General features: G+C 36.7%; 1 protein-coding gene across 1 annotated transcript in view; it reads right to left on the reverse strand.

Moving 5' to 3' along the window:
* The window catches only part of COPB2 (COPI coat complex subunit beta 2), a 29,946-nt gene extending 9,785 nt beyond the window's left edge, over nucleotides 1-20,161 (reverse strand). The window contains exons 1-12 of the mRNA XM_045539238.1: nucleotides 19,989-20,161; nucleotides 14,793-14,930; nucleotides 11,511-11,597; nucleotides 11,181-11,307; nucleotides 10,182-10,330; nucleotides 7,051-7,197; nucleotides 6,063-6,162; nucleotides 5,251-5,393; nucleotides 3,509-3,708; nucleotides 2,485-2,595; nucleotides 202-290; nucleotides 9-115 (exon numbers count right to left, since the gene is read on the reverse strand). Of these exons, the coding sequence (XP_045395194.1) occupies nucleotides 9-115; nucleotides 202-290; nucleotides 2,485-2,595; nucleotides 3,509-3,708; nucleotides 5,251-5,393; nucleotides 6,063-6,162; nucleotides 7,051-7,197; nucleotides 10,182-10,330; nucleotides 11,181-11,307; nucleotides 11,511-11,597; nucleotides 14,793-14,930; nucleotides 19,989-19,991 (1,401 nt within the window). The 5' untranslated portion in view covers nucleotides 19,992-20,161. The remainder of the gene's footprint in view (nucleotides 1-8; nucleotides 116-201; nucleotides 291-2,484; nucleotides 2,596-3,508; nucleotides 3,709-5,250; nucleotides 5,394-6,062; nucleotides 6,163-7,050; nucleotides 7,198-10,181; nucleotides 10,331-11,180; nucleotides 11,308-11,510; nucleotides 11,598-14,792; nucleotides 14,931-19,988) is intronic.
* Between the last annotated feature and the right edge of the window lie 774 nt (nucleotides 20,162-20,935).

Here is a 20,935-nt window from a genome sequence, read left to right on the forward strand (position 1 = left end):
AAACTCACATGTTTGGGTTGAATTTCAATTCTGCGTATGAGTTCTGTGTTGTCCCAGTCATAGAAGGCTAAGCCATTTACAGATCTGACTCCCAATAAGAAGCCTCCGTAGATACCTGAAAAGAACATAGAAATTTTTGCTTAGATGTTTTTGAGCCATTGCAAAGCTTCTAAAAATGTATCCTATATAAATAACACTTACTTTCAGCTCCAAAATCTGGTTTAAATGATTTTTTTTCCTTAAAATTCTTAAATATCTTTACAACACTGTTGCTCTCTCTTATCGCATATCTGGGAGAAAAAAAGGAAGGCAAAAATAGCATATTATATACTAAACTATAATTCCACCATGTGTTAGAAATATCTTCAAATATTTTTGAGTGATTATGCAAAAATATAAAATGAATATTTGAAGATTCACTGATGTATTTTTTCCCCTAAGGGATCGGTGAATTCCTTACAGTTGAACAGATAGATAATGTATGGTTTTCATAGTGTATATTACACAAATTACTAGGGCTTACAAACATTTTTGAAACTGACAATGACCCAAATGTCCATCAACAGTTGGATGATTAAACAAATTGTGGTATATTCATACAATGGAATACTACTCTGCAAATAAAGGAACCAGTTACTGATCTAGACAACGTGGATGAATCTTGAAAACATGCTGAGCAAAAGCAGCTAGATACAAGGGTACACAGCATATGATTTCATTTATATAAAACTCTAAAGATGACAGATCTAATCTATATAGTGACAAGAAGCAGATGAGTGCTTGCCTGGGACTGAGGAGTAGATGGGTATAGAGTGTGGACTGACTGTTAAGGGAAATAAGGGACTATTTTGGGGGATGACAGAAATGTTTCATAATTTGATTGTGTTCATAGTTATGGATTATATGCACTGATTTGTCCAAATCCATTGAAATGTACATTATCCCTCCATCCCCGTATCTGTGGGGGTTATGTTCCAAGACTCCCAGTGGATGCTTGAAACTTGGGATAGTACCAAACCCTATTTACACTATGTTTTTTCCTATACAGTGAGAGGTGGGTAGCATATACAGCATGGATGTACTAAACAAAGGGATGATTCACATCCCAAGCAGGATGGCAGATTTCATCATGCTACTCAGAATGGCATGTAATTTAAAACTTATTAATTATTTCTGGAAGCTTTCCATTTAATATTTTTGGATTGAGGTTGACCCTGGATAACTGAAACAGCAGAAAAACAAACAGCAGATAAAGGGGGACTACTATACACTTCAAATGGTACATTCTGTTCTGTATAAATTATACCTCAATAAAAGTAATTTAAAAAAATAAAACCCGTGACAAGTGTTTTACTAGTCAGCCACGTTCAGCAACACCTTATAAAACTGATTATATTCAGGCGTCTGCCCTGGAAAAGGGGGCTGTCACTGGATATTTGAGATCGTGTGAGGTGATGTGCTAAGTGCTTTGCTCAGGACAGGAGAGATGCTGAGCAGAGTCTTGGGTAGATAAAGCTAAAAAGGAGGAACTATCGAAACAGAGAGGTATGTTGAGAGAAGTGAGCCAATTAACAAACTATAAATGTTTAAGATGATAACAAAGTACTTTTTAGTATATAGAACTGTGCATATATGAGTGTATTTAGAAAATTTATAAAAAGATCAAAATAATTCCTCATCTCAGTAAATTTTAGTTATTATAAAATTTTTAAAAATGCATCTTATTATGCAGTGCTGAGGCTCAAGTTACCCCACTGTTGGGGGGAGGAGGCAACAAATGTGGGGAAAATAAAATAAAGAAAACTATGAAGATGTAATAGAGTTGTGTGGTCTGAAAACATCAAAGTCATAATGTTTATTACATGCACCAAACAGGAATAAAAAAAGGAACCAGACTCAATGACTATCTCGTAAAAGAATTCAGAGTTAATTCGTTTTTCTTGCTTTTAATGTGAACATTCTGAATTCAAACAGAAATTCATTTTGTTAGAAATGGGAGGTGGCTAACATCACAGAAAATGAGTTTTAAAAAAGATTCAATAAACTTCTCATCAAAATGACATCAAACCACAACATCTCCCCTAATTAGCTCATAAAGAGGCAGCAGCACCTTAGGACACCATGTCACAGGGAAGGTCTGCCAAGGCCTGCCAAAGTACACTTGAGGGCCAAATTTGCCTTAAGCCCGTAAGCGCCAGATCCGGCCAAGCACTCCATCAAGGAACTGGGTGCTGGGTCCCCACTTAAATGGGATTGTTACATCAGTTTGAGTGAGCCAGCTCAATACTTAACATAGAAAGGGCAAAGACAGCTCATGCTACACAGTTGCCTCTGACTCTAATCTTCCAATGGGCAGCTCTAGTGAGAACTGTTTTTTAACACAGAAACACAGCCCACACCAAGCCTTGAGAATCTCTTTTACAGAACAGTATAAACACCCATCTGCAGTCAGGACAAGCTGGATATCTTACAGACAAAACTTACTCTGAAGAATCGTGGGCCCATGCAAACTCTTGGGCAGACCCAAAGCTCTTGTTTCTTAATGCCATTGCTGTGTAGATGATATACTCCCCATCACCACACACCACCACAAACCTAGAAATTACAAAAGCCAAGGAGGGAAGTACAGAGGACCAAAGTTAAGTAACAATAATTCATCTTTATGGTAAAATAATTCTAATAACAAGTGTTATTTTTAGTCAATTATTATTAATACAATTTTATATCTTTTAAAGTTATACATTTCTCTGAATACAGAGCTACACAAAAATATTCTAGCCAACAAATCCAAAAGCAAATTATAAATATGGCTTTATTGTTGAAAATGTTATGGCAATGGCCTTCTCTTATAAACAAAAGAGATTGGGGACAGGAAGGTGAGAATGGCTGGAAATGCATAGGAGGAAGTTCCCAACTATTCAATTAGTACTCATTGAGCACCAAGATGCCTAGCACTTTGCTCATGACATTTATACCACACGAAGGCATTATCTTATTGTAAGACTATCTTCATTTTAAAACTGATTATAAAACGAATAAAAATATCTTAATCTAGTTTTTAATGACAGTTAAATTTATCAAAATAAACAGGATATTTTAACATTCAAACAATGAGTAAAAACAGAATGTTGCATAGTCAAATAAAATTTTCCCAACAGATCTAACTCTCTTTAAGGTTATCATTTGTAACACCTGCCCCTTTCTCTCAAAAGAGCACAAGAAAACAAACCCAATGCATATGAAATAAAAGTAAACACAATACTATTTAACTGTTCAAAAATGTGTGGTAGACAACAGGGCCAGGAGGGCAAATATGCTCCACCATCTTACATGCCAATTTGATCAACTGGCATGGCTGCCTGCCTGCAGCTGTGTTGAGGATTGTGAGGCCAAGGCAAGAGCTCAATGGGAATGATCAGAAACATCTACCATAGGGCAGGAATGGCATACACCATGGATATACAAACCCTGCTCACAGAAGGCCAGAGAGATTTTGGTGATGGCTTACCGCCCATTAGGATTGTGCTGAATAGTCTGAGGGTATATTTCACAACTGCCCATATCCTTTACTGCCAGTGGTAATCTTTCCCCATCTTTAATTTCAGCATCTCCCATTGCTTTTAGGTTGGCCTGCTGGACTTCTGAATGCTTGGCCCAAATTATCTTTCCATTGGCATCCATGGACATGGCAGGTTCCTCCCGACCAAGCTGAAACAATGACAGATGGCACTTAGCAATGAAAAGGAAACAAAACCACAACAAAATAGATATTCTTTTTTTACTTAACAGAGAGCTCTAGTCCCCTTTTACTATTAGGTCATTAAATATGAAATGTCTATTTTGAATCAAAAGTTTAGTTTATCTCAAACAAGAAGCAGTACAATTAATCAAAGAATGCACCAAAAGTATTGACACAGTTTTGTCATCTTAGCAGTAAGTAGCTTGTTTATGTCAGCAGCAAAAGCCTGGAGAGCGAGTGATAATGAAATTGCTAAAGACATTTTTCACAGCTTGTTGAGAATTGAATATTTTTCCTTGCAAGAAGTGGTCCAAAGCCTGGAAGAAGTGGCAGTCAGTTGGTGCAAGGTCTGGTAAACACAGTGGATGACAGAGAGTTTCCAAGTCCAACCTCTGTAGTTTGAGTAGCATTGTTTGTGGGCCACATGGTCGAGCATTGTCTTGCAAGAGGATTGGCCTGTCTCTATTGACCAATTTCAGCTGCTTAATAGCAAGCCTCCTCATCATTTTGTCCAACTGGTTATAGTACACATGTGCTGTAATCAATTGACCAGGTTTCATGAAGCTATAGTGGATGGTAACAGGGCTGGACCACAAAACAGATGTGGCATTAGCTTTTTTGGATGAATATTCGGTTTTGGACTGTTTCTCAGCTCTTCATCTTTATCCAATTAAGCGTTTATCTAACAAAACGCTTGCGATTGTCAAAAAGAATCCATTTTTCATCACTTGTAACAATATGGTGTAGAAATAGTTCGCCTTTATGTCATGACAGCAAAGAAAGGCAAGCTTCGAGACAATTTCTCTTCTGACACTCATTTAATTCATTGTGGTATGGATCTATCCAGCTTCTTTACCTTGCCTCTTTGTTTCAAATGGTCCAATATTGCTGGCAATAATAACATCAAACCTTGCTGCTAATTCATATGTAGGTTGAGATGGATTCGCTTCCACTATAGCTTTCAGCTCATCATTATCCACCTTGGTCTCAGGTCACCTATGTGGTTCATTTTCAAGATTAAAATCACCAGAACGGAACTTCTTAAACCACCGATATACTGTGCATTCATTAGCCACATCCTTCCCAAACACTTCATTGATATTTTGAGCTGTCTGTGCTGCACTGGTTCCACAACACAACTCATATTTGAAAATAACTTGAATTTTTGACTTATCCATGGCTTCACAAAATTTGCTCTAAACGAAAAATTTGAAAGATAATCACAAGCCAAATCATGTGTTTGAAAGAATAAGGATGTACCTTCACAATAAAAACAACACAAGAAGTGTCAAAGTGAAATGTCAGAGATATCAACTGTCAAACTTAGTACTTAAGGAAATCGGACATTTCATACTTAATAACCTAATATTAAATCTCCATTGTTTAATCTCTAGTGCTTAAGGAAAGAAGTGCCAGTTTAATGAAACTGGTGACTTGGAAGATGACAGTGTTAAAATACAAGGTAAACTGCTTTGCCTATGTCCATCTACTTAGAGAGATAGTATAATTACCTTAACAATGATGCTCCCTTCGTCATAGCCCAAAGCGACATTGTTGGACCCTCTTAGACTGGCCACACACCACACCCTCTCCATTCCATAATTTAATGTGCTCTCAAGCCGGTAGGTGCTTGAATGCCAAATACGCACTGTTCCTAAAAAGAACAATGTGAATATTCCCTTTTGATACAAAATCCAACAATAAACTCTGTCAGGTGAATGAGCCACACGAAGTCTTTCTATTGGAATAAAAAACACTTCCTGGCAGCTTAGCGATTATTTTTGGTCTACAGCCTCTAAAAGATTTTATAAAGCAATATAAACATAATAATAGAAAATGTATAAGAAACTAAAACTAAGAAATGTGATTTTAAGTGTGAAATAACAATAGGATTTCCTGGGTACAGTGCTTCCCATGTGCCAGATGCTTTGTACCCATGATTTCTTTTCACCTTCTCACTGTAATACTATAAAGTGAATATATGTATTTCCATTTCATAATTTTCCCAAACCACACATTCATGAAGTGGCAGAACCTGAATTTGAACCTAGGTTTGTCTGACTCTGAAACACATGCTTTTTCAGTTTTTCTCTAGGACATCTGGGTGTCCTCTTATTTAAGGATAGCATCAAAACACATTAGGATGATGATGATGATATCAATAATAATAATGCCCATTTACTCTTTTAGAGCTTCAGCCCAGTACGCTAATAAAAATATCAAAATCCTTGGAAATCTTCAATTACAATGCAGAGACACTGCCTGGTTTAAATATCTACTGAGTAATTACTAGCATAATAATAAACATACACTTCTAACTTACCATCTTCTGAACCTGTGATGATAATTGGCAACTCAGGATGAAAACTGGCACAAGACACATTTTGGGCATGTCCCTCCAGGGTCTGCACACATGTTTTATTCTATAATTAAGACACAGAAAACATTATTTATTAGTGAAAAACCAGTAACCAACCCACCTTTCATTTTTTCAGTGCATAGATACATTATAAATGATAGTAAAGACAACTTAAATAGTATCCAATAGAGAAATTTTTTGAAATAGAATAATTTTGTTATATATGTGAATTTTCTCTATTTCACAAAATAGATAAACATAAATGTAACTACTATATTAAAGAAAAAAAAACAAGTAAGTTTTCATCTATTATTCCCCCAAATTCTTAGGATAATAAATTTTCCCCTTTATACTCATACCTACCGTCTGTGGACTAAGTAGATAGTGCTGTTTTAGCTTTTAATATTTTTATTCTGTATTTAACTAAAAATCTGAAAAAGTTTGAGGGTAAAACTGGTTTTCTAGGCCTCATTTTATTAACTGCTTAAAGAAACTTTTTATGTGGGAAACAGAAACAAAGAAATTTAAGAAAATCTTGGAGATAAGAAGCATGGTAACAAGAGTTCATAACTAGGTTTATAAGAGTTCTATGTGGCAAAATGGTTGTACTATAGCTATATCATGATATTGTTTACTGATCTGCTAGTTTTCCAATATAAATAGAAGCATGCCAATGAGGATACTGGATGATGTATAATTTAACATTAAAATGTTAAAATTTCTAATTTCTATTATTAAATGAAAAATAAACAGGCTGGCATTTTATTTTTAAAATCTTGATATGCATGTGTGCATTTTTATGGATAATTCTAGGAACACAGTTTAACTACAAAGCCTTAAGACTTTAATTATGCTATGAACAGAGTTCAATGACCCAAGTTTTAACTGTCTTGTAAGAAAAAGTAAGAAACACATCTAACACATGGCAGGTAAGGTTATGAAAAAACTGTACCTGATAATCCCATATTTTAACAAGACGGTCATCTGCACCTGAAATGAGGTATGGTTTGTCACCACCACTGTAGTAATCGATGCAATTCACGCCTTTCTCGTGTCCTTCCAGAGTGAAGTTTGGTGAAGAAGAGCCCAACTGCCACACCTTCAGAGAACAGCAACTGCTAGTCAATATAGGGCCTTGCTTTTCAGAAGGCAGATACACCACACTTCTTTTTTTTTTTTTTTTGAGACAGAGTCTCACTTTGTTGCCCGGGCTAGAGTGAGTGCCGTGGCGTCAGCCTAGCTCACAGCAACCTCAAACTCCTGGGCTCAAGCGATCCTCCTGCCTCAGCCTCCCGAGTAGCTGGGACTACAGGCATGCGCCACCATGCCTGCTAATTTTTCTATGTATATTTTTAGTTGGCCAGATAATTCTTTCTATTTTTAGTAGAGATGGGGTCTCGCTCTTGCTCAGGCTGGTCTTGAACTCCTGAGCTCAAATGATCTGCCCTCCTCGGCCTCCCAGAGTGCTAGGATTACAGGCATGAGCCACCATGCCCAGCCTCCACCACCCTCTGACATATTATATAAAATGCCAAAGCCCAGGAAAGAAAAGCTAAGAAATATTCATTTTTTTCACCTGTTTTTGTTCTTTCTTACTTTACTTGAATTTCCAGGGGACAGAATCACTATATTGTTCTCTGAAAATGCCAATTTCTAGGCTTTATCCCTAGAGATTGTGATTCAGTTGATCTACAATGAAGTCCAAGAATCTTAGATGTGTAAGACTTTGAAAAACCCTACTTTAAGGGTAAGAAATGATTTTATGAGAGATTTAATACAGAGCTAATGAAAGTGGATTTAGTAAGATATATTAAAAGAAAGTTACTACTTAATGAAAAAATTTTAAGTACAGAGGCTGAGGCGGAAGGATCGCTAGAGGTCAGGAGTTTGAGACCAGCCTGAGCAAGAGCGAGACCCCGTCTTTACTAAAAAATAGAAAGAAATTAACTGGACAACTAAAAAAATATATATATATAAAAAAAATTAGCTGGGCATGGTGGCACATGCCTGTAGTCCCAGCTACTCGGGAGGCTGAGGCAGTAGGATCACTTGAGCTCAGGAGTTTGAGGTTGCTGTGAGCTAGGCTGACGCCATGGCACTCTAGCCCAGGGAACAGAGTGAGACTCTGTCTCAAAAAAAAAAAAAAAAAAAAAAAAAAATTTAAAGTATAGAAAAGCAGTCAAAAGTTCCCACAGCAAAGAATTGAGCTTTATCTTTTTTACTGAGTGTCTACCACATAGGAGGCCCTGTGGGGAGTATATATAAACACATATTTACCACTTACTGTATACAAAAAACTTTACTGGAACCAAAGATAAAGTAATTCTTATTCTCAAAATAAGCCTAATTTAGTGAAGAAAGTTTAAAAGTAAGTTCAAAGTTTCCAACCTATGTCTAAAGTAAGGGCAATCTGACAAAAAGGAAAAAAGTAAGGTCAAAATCCTAAGGTATTCAGACATATACTACGTAAGTAAAAAGAAAACTAATAAAAATGTTATACAGATGTAATCAAATATGTGTAAGCAAAAGTTAATTTGATTTTAAATCCATGCATATAAAGATATTTCAATCAATCAATTAATGAATTATTTTTAATAGAGACAGGGTCTCACTCTTGCTCAGGCTGGTCTCGAACTCCTGAGCTCAAGTGATCCTCCTGTCTTGGCCTCCTAGAGTGCTAGGATTACAGGCGTGAGCCACCACACCCAGCCAAGATATTTTAAACATTATGATGGAAAGGAATATAACTGCACTCAAGGTAACATGTATTAAGCATCTAGTACAGGCAAGACACTGTGCTGTTTGCTACTGAATGTCTGTTTGGGGGAAGATAGTGACATACAGTTCCTGCCCTAAATATCCAACATTTCAGAGGATAAAGATTTCCAAAAACACATTAATTAAGATTCAATGTGAGAAAGGCTGTTATAGAGGCAAAAAGCAACGGAAGGAATGGGATGAGTATAACTGGCTCTGTCTAGAAGTGAAGTAGATGTCTGATTAAGAGCTTCTCAGAGCAAATATTTGTGATAAGCCTTGAAAGCTGAGTAGTTCTCTGGAGAAAAATAAATCAAAATGGGGCCAGGCGCTGGGAGGCCGAGGCGGGCGGATTGTTTGAGCTCAGGAGTTCGAGACCAGCCTGAGTAAGAGCGAGACCCCGTCTCACTAAAACTAGAAAGAAATTATATGGACAGCTAAAAAACAAACAAACAAAAAAAAACCTATATATATATATATATGAATTAGCTGGGCATGGTGGCACATGCCTGTAGTCCCAGCTACTTGGGAGGCTGAGGCAGGAGGATCGCTTGAGCCCAGGAGTTTGAGGTTGCTGTGAGCTAGGCTGATGCCACAGCACTCTAGCCGGGGCAAAAGAGTGAGACTCTGTCTCAAAAAAAAAAAATCAAAATGGGAAAATAAAGAGAATGCAGAAGAAACAGTTAAATAAGGTCAGGTTGTGTGAACATTCATGGTATCTCTACAAGATGGTGAGTAGACCAGGATTTTAGGAGATGTCTCATAATATTAGTCCAAGCTAGTCTTGGAAATCCTTGTATTCCATACTAAGGCATTTGGACTTTATCCTTAGATTGGGCACTGACAAGACGGAATCTATGTTTTAGAAAGATAATGACAGTGGTATGGGAAATTAGAATAAGAAAGAGAGAATGGAGGCAGATGGAATTTAAATACATAAAATAGATCAATAACGAGTGGGGTCAATGAATACACTAAAAGGAGAGGAAAGTAGTAACCTAAAAAAGATACGGGTGTTTTTCTTATTCTGGGTTTCTGGAGGCTGAACAAATTTTACAACATGTTGCTTCCACACAGAAAAATGCTCCTGCATTAAGAGCAGTGGGTTGCCACAATATTTTTCTACATAAAACATATCCTTTTGGGTTGAAATGAGAAGTCTTATTTTGACTTCAAAATAAGCTTTTGAGAAAAACTCTCAAAATAAATTTTGAGAAAAACTTCTAAGACAGGAGTAATTGTCTGGCCAGCCAGTAGTAAAATGCCTAAAGCAATTATATTTTACTAACAATGATAACTGACACAAAGAAAGAGTAGACACCCTACCTTGATGGTTCTGTCCAAAGATGCACTGGCGAACTGATTATTATCTTTGGGGTTGATCACAATCTGCATTACATAATGGGTGTGTCCTTCAAACACTTGTGAACAAGACCATTTTTTATCCCAGTCCCAGAGCTTAATAAGCATATCATCTAGGCCAAAAGAAAATCTCAAGTTAGGTGCAATTTCTATTTTTTCTTCATTTCAGAGCTAAGATACAGAGTCTTAGTGCCTTTTAAGGCAGCAAACCTAACACAAATCATATATTCCATGACTTGCAGAAACAGAATGAAAACTAAACAGATTTTTCAAAATCCTTATCCTATGAATAAACTTATCTCTCTATTAAAGTGGAGATAAATAAAATAGATTACTAATAGCAAATATAAAAATTTTGTGAACAAATTTAAGAACAATTCAGTGAGCTTTAAAGAATGACAGAAGAGTAATGTAAGTTTGATTAGAATCTAAGTATGACTGAATAATGATGGCAATGACTAGAGAATAAGCATTTGCACTTATAAGACTGGTTTAAAAAAGTTTTGAATTACATCTCAATTTTTAATTTAAAAATGTTTCAAAGAGCTATTACCAATTCAGTGCTACTTGTTTTGATTGCCCTCCAAAAGGTCCACTGTTCTATACATAATCCTAAGGAGCAAACTAATTTGAATATAAAGATAAAACTGACTAGGGTCTATTGCAATCTGCTGAAAACTCATTCGTCAGGATGCAAATCAGCTTTCTGTTTAGCAGATGTTTAAACATCTAGACCTTCAGGTCTTTTCTGACAATACAGCAACTGCTATACAAATCCTAAGTATAGCTGATATTTTATTGATAAGCAAGCAGAATCAATAGCACAGTAATGGATCTAAATAGTTTAAAGGCTGCCTGGAATTAGAACTCTACTTATAACAGAAATTAGAGAATATCATGTCTCACTGAATGAAAATGAATTACCAAAAGAGATGCACATGACCAAAAGAAGTCATCTCTTACCACTGCTAGTTAGAATGAAAGGCTGGGTTGGATGAACAGCAATACAGCGAATGTAGTCTGAGTGTGCTTCAAACATATGGACTCTCTCCAGAGTATTGTAATTGAACACTCTAATCTGCATGTCATCCTAGAATGGAAATTTTAAAACCATCATCACTGTTATGAAGTAAATTGTATGAAAAACTATATTATAGGCTCAAGGAATGAAGTCCATATTTCAAAATACTGCACTAATTAATAAAACAAATCAGGAATCAAAATTCTGCAACTAATTTACATAATTACTGAGCAATTCACAAAATGGGATTAGAGATTCATATAATTACTCACCGCTCCTGTCACAACCCAATTCTTCCTTGCAACAAATTTTGCAGCTCGAACAGGAAGATCACACACTTCAAATGTCTTCACCAATGTCTTTAAATTTTAAGAAGAATATACACATTGAGTTATGAGAGAATATCTGAAAAATCTATTCTGCTATATTTAATACATCCAATTATTTTGATCACTTATAATCTTGACATATTCTCAGGCTAAAATATGAAAGCTCAACATTAAAATGAGAAAAGAAATATAATAATCATCTTTTCTGTAATAGATTCAAAATTAAAACACTTTTAGAAGATAAGAGAAAGCAAATGTCCACAAGATGTTATTCCAGATCCTCTGTGCTCTGGCCCTTCTCTCCCTCTCTCGCCTCTCACCTTTGGCTACCCCCAGCCTCACCTCTGCTCCTGTTCCCTCTGCCTGGAAAACCCACCCACGGAAATTTGTACTCCCCTTTTGCAATGTACCACCTCATAATTATGTGTTTAATGTCAATCTTTCCTGCTATGCTAAGGGCAAGAATCTTGTTCACCACTGTATGTATACCCAGAGCCTAGAACAGTGGCTGGCACACAAGTAGTACATGATAAGTACTAATATTTGTTGAATGAATTGGCTCTTAGTTTCTTCTTTTTAAAAGTAAAACCCATAGAAATGGCTCATAAACAAGGTACAATTCTTTTGCATGCTTTAAAAGTATGATTCCATACAAATGCTATTTATTTCTTTTTAGTAAAATATAAAAACACAGTGTGATTTATATGTTCCTTCAAGATGCTCAGAGTGGACTTATATACGTAGGATAAAGGCAGAAAACTAGGACACCCTCCTAGAAAGAGCAGAGATAATTGCACCTCTTTGTCCTCTCTTTTTGATGCCTGCTCTTTAAAATTCTGAAACTCAAACTATCATTTTTCAATCCCTCTTTTTGTACTGGAAAGCAATAATGAAATAACTAAAGAACACAATACAATCTTACTGATTAACCATGTACACTAAGAAAAAGAATAGGGACTGGGTCAAAACTGTTGAGCCTACTCTGACTTTCCAAGCCAGACTTCGAATATTCTTCAAAGACTGAATGAAGGGGGACATCAGCTCCAACATGTACAACCGCTACCATCTGACCATGACACAGACAAGGAGGATATCAGACAGAACATGCAATCCATAAGACAGCAGAAAAATCCACAAAAGCTCATGAGGAACCAATAAATCCAGGGTTCTGCTGAGCAGTAACAATAAAGCAGCTGCAGAACAGTCTTGGTTCCACACCACATATGTTCCATGGCTGATACGAATGACATGTAAAAATGATCTCCCTGTTCTAGAAGCCAAACAATCTAAAGGGTAGGGATAGCTACACATTCAGTACATAAAAATAACCAGTGTAGGTTAGGAAAGTAATGACTAATATTTGTATGGTACTTTATAGGTCTTATATACAATTTTATCTAATTTTATTTGATCCTTTTGGCAATCCTGTGATGCAGGGAGGGCAAAAATTTCATCTTCATCTTAGATAAATATAGGGAGGATCAGCTTGCCCATATAATTTTATCAGCAAGTTGGCTTCAAATGATAAAATATTGGCTTTCGTAAAAACCCTCTGCATCCATCACCTCAAAAAGTATATATCTCCTTATCTGAAATTCAAGCACACGTGAATTTAAGTCCAAAAACCTCTCTGGCTCTCTCAAGAATTTTGCTCTCAATGTACATGAGTGGTAAATAACTCTTGTTGGTGATAAATACAGGAAAAACAGCAGGGAGAACCAAAAATAGATCAATCATTCAACAAAGACTTACTATCTACCATGAGCCTGACTCTGTGTCAGGTGGTACCCCATGCACTGGAGCAAGAGTGGGAAATGAGACTAGGGTAATCCTTGTTTTTATAGAACCTCCATTCTTAGAGGAAAGAATGAAATTAAACACGAAATTACCAATGAGATGAATTATGAAAGGGGAATCAGGGGAATCAGATGGAAGGTATAAGAGAGAAAAAGGAGGCAAAGTGGATGACACAAACAAAGCAAAGCTATATTATGGTAAAGCCTAGGGAAAGATAAGGGAAATACACCTGGGCCTGAGAGCATATGAGAGTCTAGTGATAGAGCTGAGAGATGGGCAAATGGAGCTAACAGAGGGAATCCCTAGAAAGAATTAAGGGGAGAGGACATCAACATATCTGTAAAACATAAAATCAAAAAGGTTTTAAACATCTGGATGGAGGACTAGACCAAAAAAGCCAGTTGGTATGTATATTATCTGCATCAAAGCGAAAGAAAATCACACGATTTAAAATTGCAGAGAAAGAAATTCTGAATTAGTGATAAATGGAATGTATATTATTCATTAGTTCAACAAATAATTATTGAGTACTTGTTATATGCCAGGTTATGTTATAGATACTGGGATACAGCAGAAAGCAAAATGATAAAATGTCACCAATGGGATCTTGGTTTTGTGCACAGCCATTACTGTTTCATTACAGGGAGTATGAGAGTGTAAAGGAGGTTTTAGGTTTACTCCTGACCTTAGTTTCCTAACTCTATTTTTGCCATCTTAAATTCCTCAAATGTGAATTTTATCTGGATTTCAAGAACTTAACTTTGGATTTGGAGGATAATTGCCATATAAGCAGACACAAAACTGTATGGTATAGTGCTAGCTTTATGTTTTATACGCTAAAAGAAAAAGATTAAAGATGACCTAGAAAGGCTGTGGAGAATATGAGATAATTTGAAGGATATGTTATTTACTCAGGTGAAACAGAACATGACAAGCATTTAAGGCAGATAATCTGTAAGATGCAAACTATCACATGTAATCAAAAGTTGACTATAAGTATTTCCCTAATATAATCTATAATCTGTATGGCTGGTTGAAAGTTATCTGCATATCATTACATTGAGTATTTGGGGTAAAATAAAAAATCTCACATTTAAGATAGAATATTCGCTGAATGGAAATTTAACTATTAAATACTTTAGAGCAAGTGATCTTTTTATTAGGATCAGTTTCCTCAATTTCAAGAGAGCAAATACTAACTAAATCAGAGTTGTTTTATTTAAATATTTAATAACATACCTAGAACAAATTCTCCCACAAACTATGCCCCCATAAATGTTAGTTCTTCTGTATTTAAAATACTTTGTACCAATTTATTAGAGAAAGCAGTTTGCAAATAACTACAGGATTCTGTGATATTTTTTCTCTTTCATTATGAACACAGTCTAACAGTATTTTATTTCCAATGAAGTCCTTAAAAATTCCTACCTGTGTTTCATGATTCCAAACACACACACTGCCATTGTAAAGACTTGCCAACATCCATGGCTCTGTAGGATGCAAATCCACACTCTTAACTCGGTCGGATCTAGCAGTTAGCTTTCTTTTAATATCAAGTCTCAGAGGCTAAGGAAAAAAACATTAAAAAAATTAAACTGCTAAGCCAAAGAAAACATGCTTAAGATCTTAACTAAAAACAGTGCATTAACAGGCCTACAAAACAATTCAGTTTTTTACTTTGAGAAATTATAGACACAGTTTCAAGTCTAACACATCTACTTCTTCACTCATGCATACAAAAAATGAGAACATTTAAAATTTTAAAAATTATAGCAGTTCTAAAACTTTTTGGTCCAAGGACTCCTTTACACTCTTTAAAATTTTTGAAGACCCCAAAGAGCTATTGCTAAGGTGGGTTTTATCTGTTGACATTTTAGCATGTTAAAAATTAAAACTGAAACAACTTTAAAATATTTATGCATTAATTTATTTTCAAGTAACAAAAATAAACCCATTGCATATTAACTAAAATAACGTATTTTTATGAAAAATGTTCTCAAAAGAAATTTAGTGAGAAGAGTGGAAACATTTTACATTTCTGTAAAACTCTTTAAAATCTGACTTAATAGAAGACAGTTTCTCATATCTGCATCTGCCTTCAATATGCTGTGATATGATGTTTTGGTTGACGTATAACAAAAAATACTTGACCTCACAGATATGTAGTTGGAAAGAGAAGAATATTTTAATAGTTTTTTCAAATCATAGGATATTCTTCTTTGAAGCTTGAGAAGTGGTAGTTTCTTAAAGGTTACCTGCAATGTGAAATCTGAAACCATATCAATAAACTGCTTACACTTTTTTAGATTAAAATCCATTGGTCTATTCTGTACTTTGAATGGGTCTTTCATTCATGCATGATTTTGTAACATCAAGAATTGGTCATTTGGAAAATGTTGATTCACTGAGTTATGCAGATCTTTCAAATGTTGACACATCATTATAACTATATTTTATAAAAAATATTACATTCATTAATATCACCACCTATCTCAACTGATAAGCTATTAGGCACTGGAAATCTGCAAAGTTCAGTGATAGTTTTCTAAAATTCTAATTTTTACTTGAAATCTCTAATTTTATCATTGGTAACAAATACTGTCAGGGACCAACTAGCTTCTTTCAGTTTTTAAAAAATGTCTACCAAATAATCAAATGTAACCACGGTTTCTCAGTGTCTCAAGTAAAGCTCACAACTTAACTACAGACACGTTTTTCCTTGAGAAAACCACCACAGAACTGCTTTATGAATACTCTCCATTTCATTACTCAGAATAGTTAAAAGATAGATATTCAAGTGTAGAGATGTAATAAAATCAACCTTTACTCTTTCGTCAACAACATTGTTAAATGAAACAGTTATTTTTGTTTTGTTTTTCTTTTTAGAGACAAGGTCTCCCTATGTTGCCCAGGCTGGTCTGCAACTCCTGGCATTAAGCAATCCTCCTACCTTGGCCTCCCAAAGTGCTGGGGTTACTGGCATGAGCCACTGCATCTAGCTTTTAAAAAAACTGTGGCAATGAAGAACATACTGTCAGAACAATTTGGTGCCACTGCACCAGCAGTTTTACCTTCCATTACTTTTACATCACCAGTGCAAATATAGCATAGTGAAAAGGGCCAATAGCATCTTATTATTAGGAAAACAGTTTTAATTTGTGGAGCTCTGGAACGAGTATCAGAGACTCATAAGAGAATATATACCACACTTTGAAAACCTATGGTTTATAAAATATCTAGTAAATAAATTTAAAATATCTATTAAATCACTATTTTGTGTTCATGTAATTCAGGAAATATTCTGAAGAATTGTTATTCATGAAGTCCTAGTAACTTTAAATCATAATATTAAATTGATTTCTTCAGAGAAAAGTAGATTTATTTTGGCAAAAATATTAGTAAATGCTCAGTAATGTAATGTGTGATCATAATAATAATGTGTGAAGGCCTTTGGAGGCAAATGGGAATGTCTGAAATATTTTAATGGATTTACATTACAGAAATCTAATGAAATTGGAACAATTTTTTTAATGCTTTTAAAATTTTATTTCAAAATTGAAACAATGTAAAAAAAAATGCACCAGAAATCTTATGATCCAGAGAAAAACACTAGTAACGAAACTGGAACAATTTAAAACAAAAACAAAAATATTCTCTCAAGTCAGAACATACTAATAGTTTAAAATGGCCTTTTTAAGCCAGATTCTTCATCTGAAGCACAGAACAGAAAATAACTGGACTAACTATCTTCCCCACTCTCCCAAGGTTGCCACTCTAGGAGAAAAGTTAAATTCATTATATAAAATGATGCCTTAAGGCGGTAGGCTTAATTCTCTCTTGGAGGCAGGCTGAGAAAAACTAATTTAAAATATATTTCCCCTTCAACAGGTCTTAAATACAACCTAAAAGCTTATTTGGCAAGTTAAATTACTGTCAAATCTTCACTGTCATGATCTTCTATGATGATCATGAATGGGACAGAAATTTAAGGTTACTTTTGAACATAAAATGAAGATTTAGCAAAGATAATTTCCTAAGACAAAGCAAACACCTCACAAGGCTTTTACTCATGTCTTTTTGGATCTCTATCAAATTTGGGTCTTTGACTACTTCAAGCCTTGTTCTTACTTCTATCCACACCTCCTTCACTCTTAGCAACAATCTTTACCTCTCTCTTACTTTACTTTTATAAAAGATCAGAGTTCTCTGTCTCTTCTCATCAATTTCCTCAAAAATGTTTCCACTGTCATCTCTTCCTATCTCAAATTTTCTACTTTCAAACCATCATCTTTGCATTCCTTGCTAGTTCAGGGAAGTGAGACCTTTTACTTCTTTACTTCATCAATTTCTGAACTTTGCCCCATTAATTAATTACTAACCACAAATTTTAACTCCTTTTTCTCTTCAGAGCGGACAGATACAACATGTGTATTATGTGCCAGGAACTATCGTGGAGTTTTCATATAAGCCAGCCCATCTCACACTCATGGACACTTATAAATCGTGTACGTTTTACCCTTAATACATATTTTAAATTTTTGATTATTGAGTAAAAGTGATGCTCCAGAAGGTGGGCCAGGGAACTCTGACCAATGCCAGTACGACTACGTACTTTCAAAGCCTAAGTCTCAGTTTATAAAGCATAGGCAAGAGCTCTTGTGATAACACTTCTCCCAACATTTAAGTGACTACTTTGAATGTACTAGGTGCTTTGGGACAACAATAATTAAGATGCTCACACTGTATCCTCAACTCTAAATGTCTCCTTACATCTTCCAAAAGCTAGGTGCGTTAGGACTCAGCTTAAATGCCACTGCCACCAATAAGACCTTTCTGATTATCCTAGCCTGAAGTATTCTTTCCTAGCGGATCCTGTAAGATTTCATTTTAACCATTGATGATACATTTATGTGCATATGTCTTCTTGCTTTCTAGAGTAGATGCTCCTTAAAGGCATGGTCATTACTTATACATGTCTTTATCTCCACAGCACCTTATATATTTGGGTATGGGGGTTTAAGGACAGACACTATAACACGGGACTAGAGCATCAATGATAGATTCAAATTTCAGTTCTACCACTCATTTCAAATGTGCAAAAGTGGGTAAATTTACTTCACCTCTTTCAGGTTGGACTTGTCTGGGACAGGCATAACACTATTATTATTGACCTATTATTGTTGTAAGAATTAAATTCAGAATTATGCAGTTAGAGCAGTGCCTGGCCTATAGTAACCACACCATAAGCATTATTGAAACTATCCCCCAGATGTTGAGAGAATCAGGTGGCAATTGTTTAGCAAAACGCATGGCACATAGTAAATAGTCTATGGTAAATGAGCAAATGAGCAAATTCACATTTTGTGTTTCACATAAAAGATTTAAAATATATTAAAGAAAATGAGGGCAATGTTTCATTATTAAAATACGTTTTCTAAATGTAAAGACTGTAAAAGAAAACTAAATTAGGCAGATCCAAGGGCCTTTTTCAAAAATGTCCATGACTGCAAGCACAGCAGATCCAAATTAGAGCAGGTCGTTAGTAACATGAAGTGGTATAATTAAGAGACTTGATGTCTTGTTCAGGTGCTGTTAACCTGGGTCCCAAGAAAGTCCATGGATGAGGAAGGGGTGGGGAGAGGTGTCTGTGAGTGAACACAATACATTTTATTCGAAAAGGTGTGTTTCTGTATGGCATTTTTCTAGGGGTAATCATAACTTTCATCAGTTTCCCCAAGGGATCAATCTGTTTCTAGTTCCAGCTTTGCTGCAATTAGCCTTATACAAACTTAAAGCTTTTTTTTTTTAAACCGCCAATGAAGGACTGTATTTATTAACCCCTGTGGTATTCATGTTCCAAAATCCTGTGTTTTACAACAAGTAAAACTTAAAAAGGCAAGAAAATGCTTAAATATAAAATACTGAAAAGATATTCTCACATTATCGTATTTTTTATTATTATAGCACTCTTGTGTAAAGTATTTTAGGGCATTTTTGAGAGTGAGGGTGATAATAAAAACGTGCTGTCATGACTCCTATTCCAGCCATTGTATTTGCAAACGCAGAAAACCACACCAGCCAGTATTATAAACAGCACCTCCCCACTCTCCTTTTCTCCCTAGAAACCTAAGCTGAGATTCCAAAACATTTGAAATTCCACTTTTGACTCCATATACATTTTTTTCCTGGGCATCTCTGCTTAAGTTCGTAGTTTGTGGTCAGCGCACACTATTCCAAAAACAAGCCCAACAAGAGTACATGATTAGCTCTGTTTTAAGAGCAAAATGAAGTAGTTTTGCCAAAGCCTCTTACCGAGTTCAACGTTTCCTGCCTCTTGTATTTGCCCACACCACCGACTCCGCTGCAGACCGCAGGAGCTCCGGTAAGCGCCAGGGGAGTCAGGGACCCCTCACTCGCAGACGTTGCATTCCCAAACCATCTCGGCCTCCTGGGCCCCATAGCCTCCTCCCTTCCACGACTCAACCTGGACCAGGACTCAAGGCCAGAGGCGGCGGCCGTAGCAGGAGCCCAGACCGCTGCTTACCGCAGCCCTCAGTCCAGTAGCCCCAGGAATCACCCGTAGCCGTTAGGTCCCCCGCTCCCTCCTGCAGGGTCTGAACTTACCATGGCTGCGTCGGTCCGACCCCGGACGGTCCCAATTGTTACCGGAGACACAGACCCCGAAAGACCTACCGACCCGCTGACCGACTGACTGACGTGGAACTTCCGGGAGACTATTCTCGCGATAGCGGAGGCCAAGGGCCTGAGCGCCTGCGCAAATCCCGCACAGAGCTGGCGTTTCCAAGCCCCGCCCCAGTTTCCTAGGCAACGTGGCTACCCAACCGCCCGTAGCCTGCCTGGCACTGCCTGGGAGGTAGCGTACGGCCCAGATCTCAGAGAGCAGTGGCCTGCGGCTGCTGAGCGTGGGCCAGGACTAGAAAACGGAGAGATTAAAAAGACGAGGAAAATGAAATTCCTATTCCCCTCTGGATGCTAGCGGTAGGGGAGGCCTATGGCGGAAGCGCTGTCGGGCCTCCTCTACTCTGGCTCTGAGGGGAGGGAAGAGGGAGAGAGAGGGAGAAACTAGACGAACGTGCTCTGGTCGCAGAGCCCAAGGCCCACAGCGTTCCCTGCGGGCGCTGGACCGGGAACTGATTGCGGCTGAAAAGAGGGGCTGGGCTCCGGGCTGGTCGGAGGGAAGCCTAAGAGCCCTCAGTTCCGGAGCTCTCCAGGAGATGGGACTACCCGACCGCGTCTGATTGCCTTTTATTAGCCATCGGCTGTGTTATTCATTCAGCAAATATTTATCGATCTTCGGCTGTGTGCCAGACGTCCTTTCCTCTCATATCTTCACATCAAACCCGAATTATCTCCATTTTACTGATAAGGAAACTAAGGCTCAAAGAAGTTAAATATCCTGGCCAAGACTGCATAGTAATTGGTAGAATCAGGATTTGAACCCAGACTGATTTGTCCTCAGTCCTGTGCTAGTCAAAACATCTCTTCAGTAAGGTAGTTGAACTCTACAATAAATGCCTATGCTGTAGGGGTTGCAAAATAAAGTGCAAGAG

Source organism: Lemur catta, chromosome 1 (genome assembly GCF_020740605.2).
Source record: "Lemur catta isolate mLemCat1 chromosome 1, mLemCat1.pri, whole genome shotgun sequence".
Classification (NCBI taxonomy): Eukaryota; Metazoa; Chordata; class Mammalia; order Primates; family Lemuridae; genus Lemur; species Lemur catta.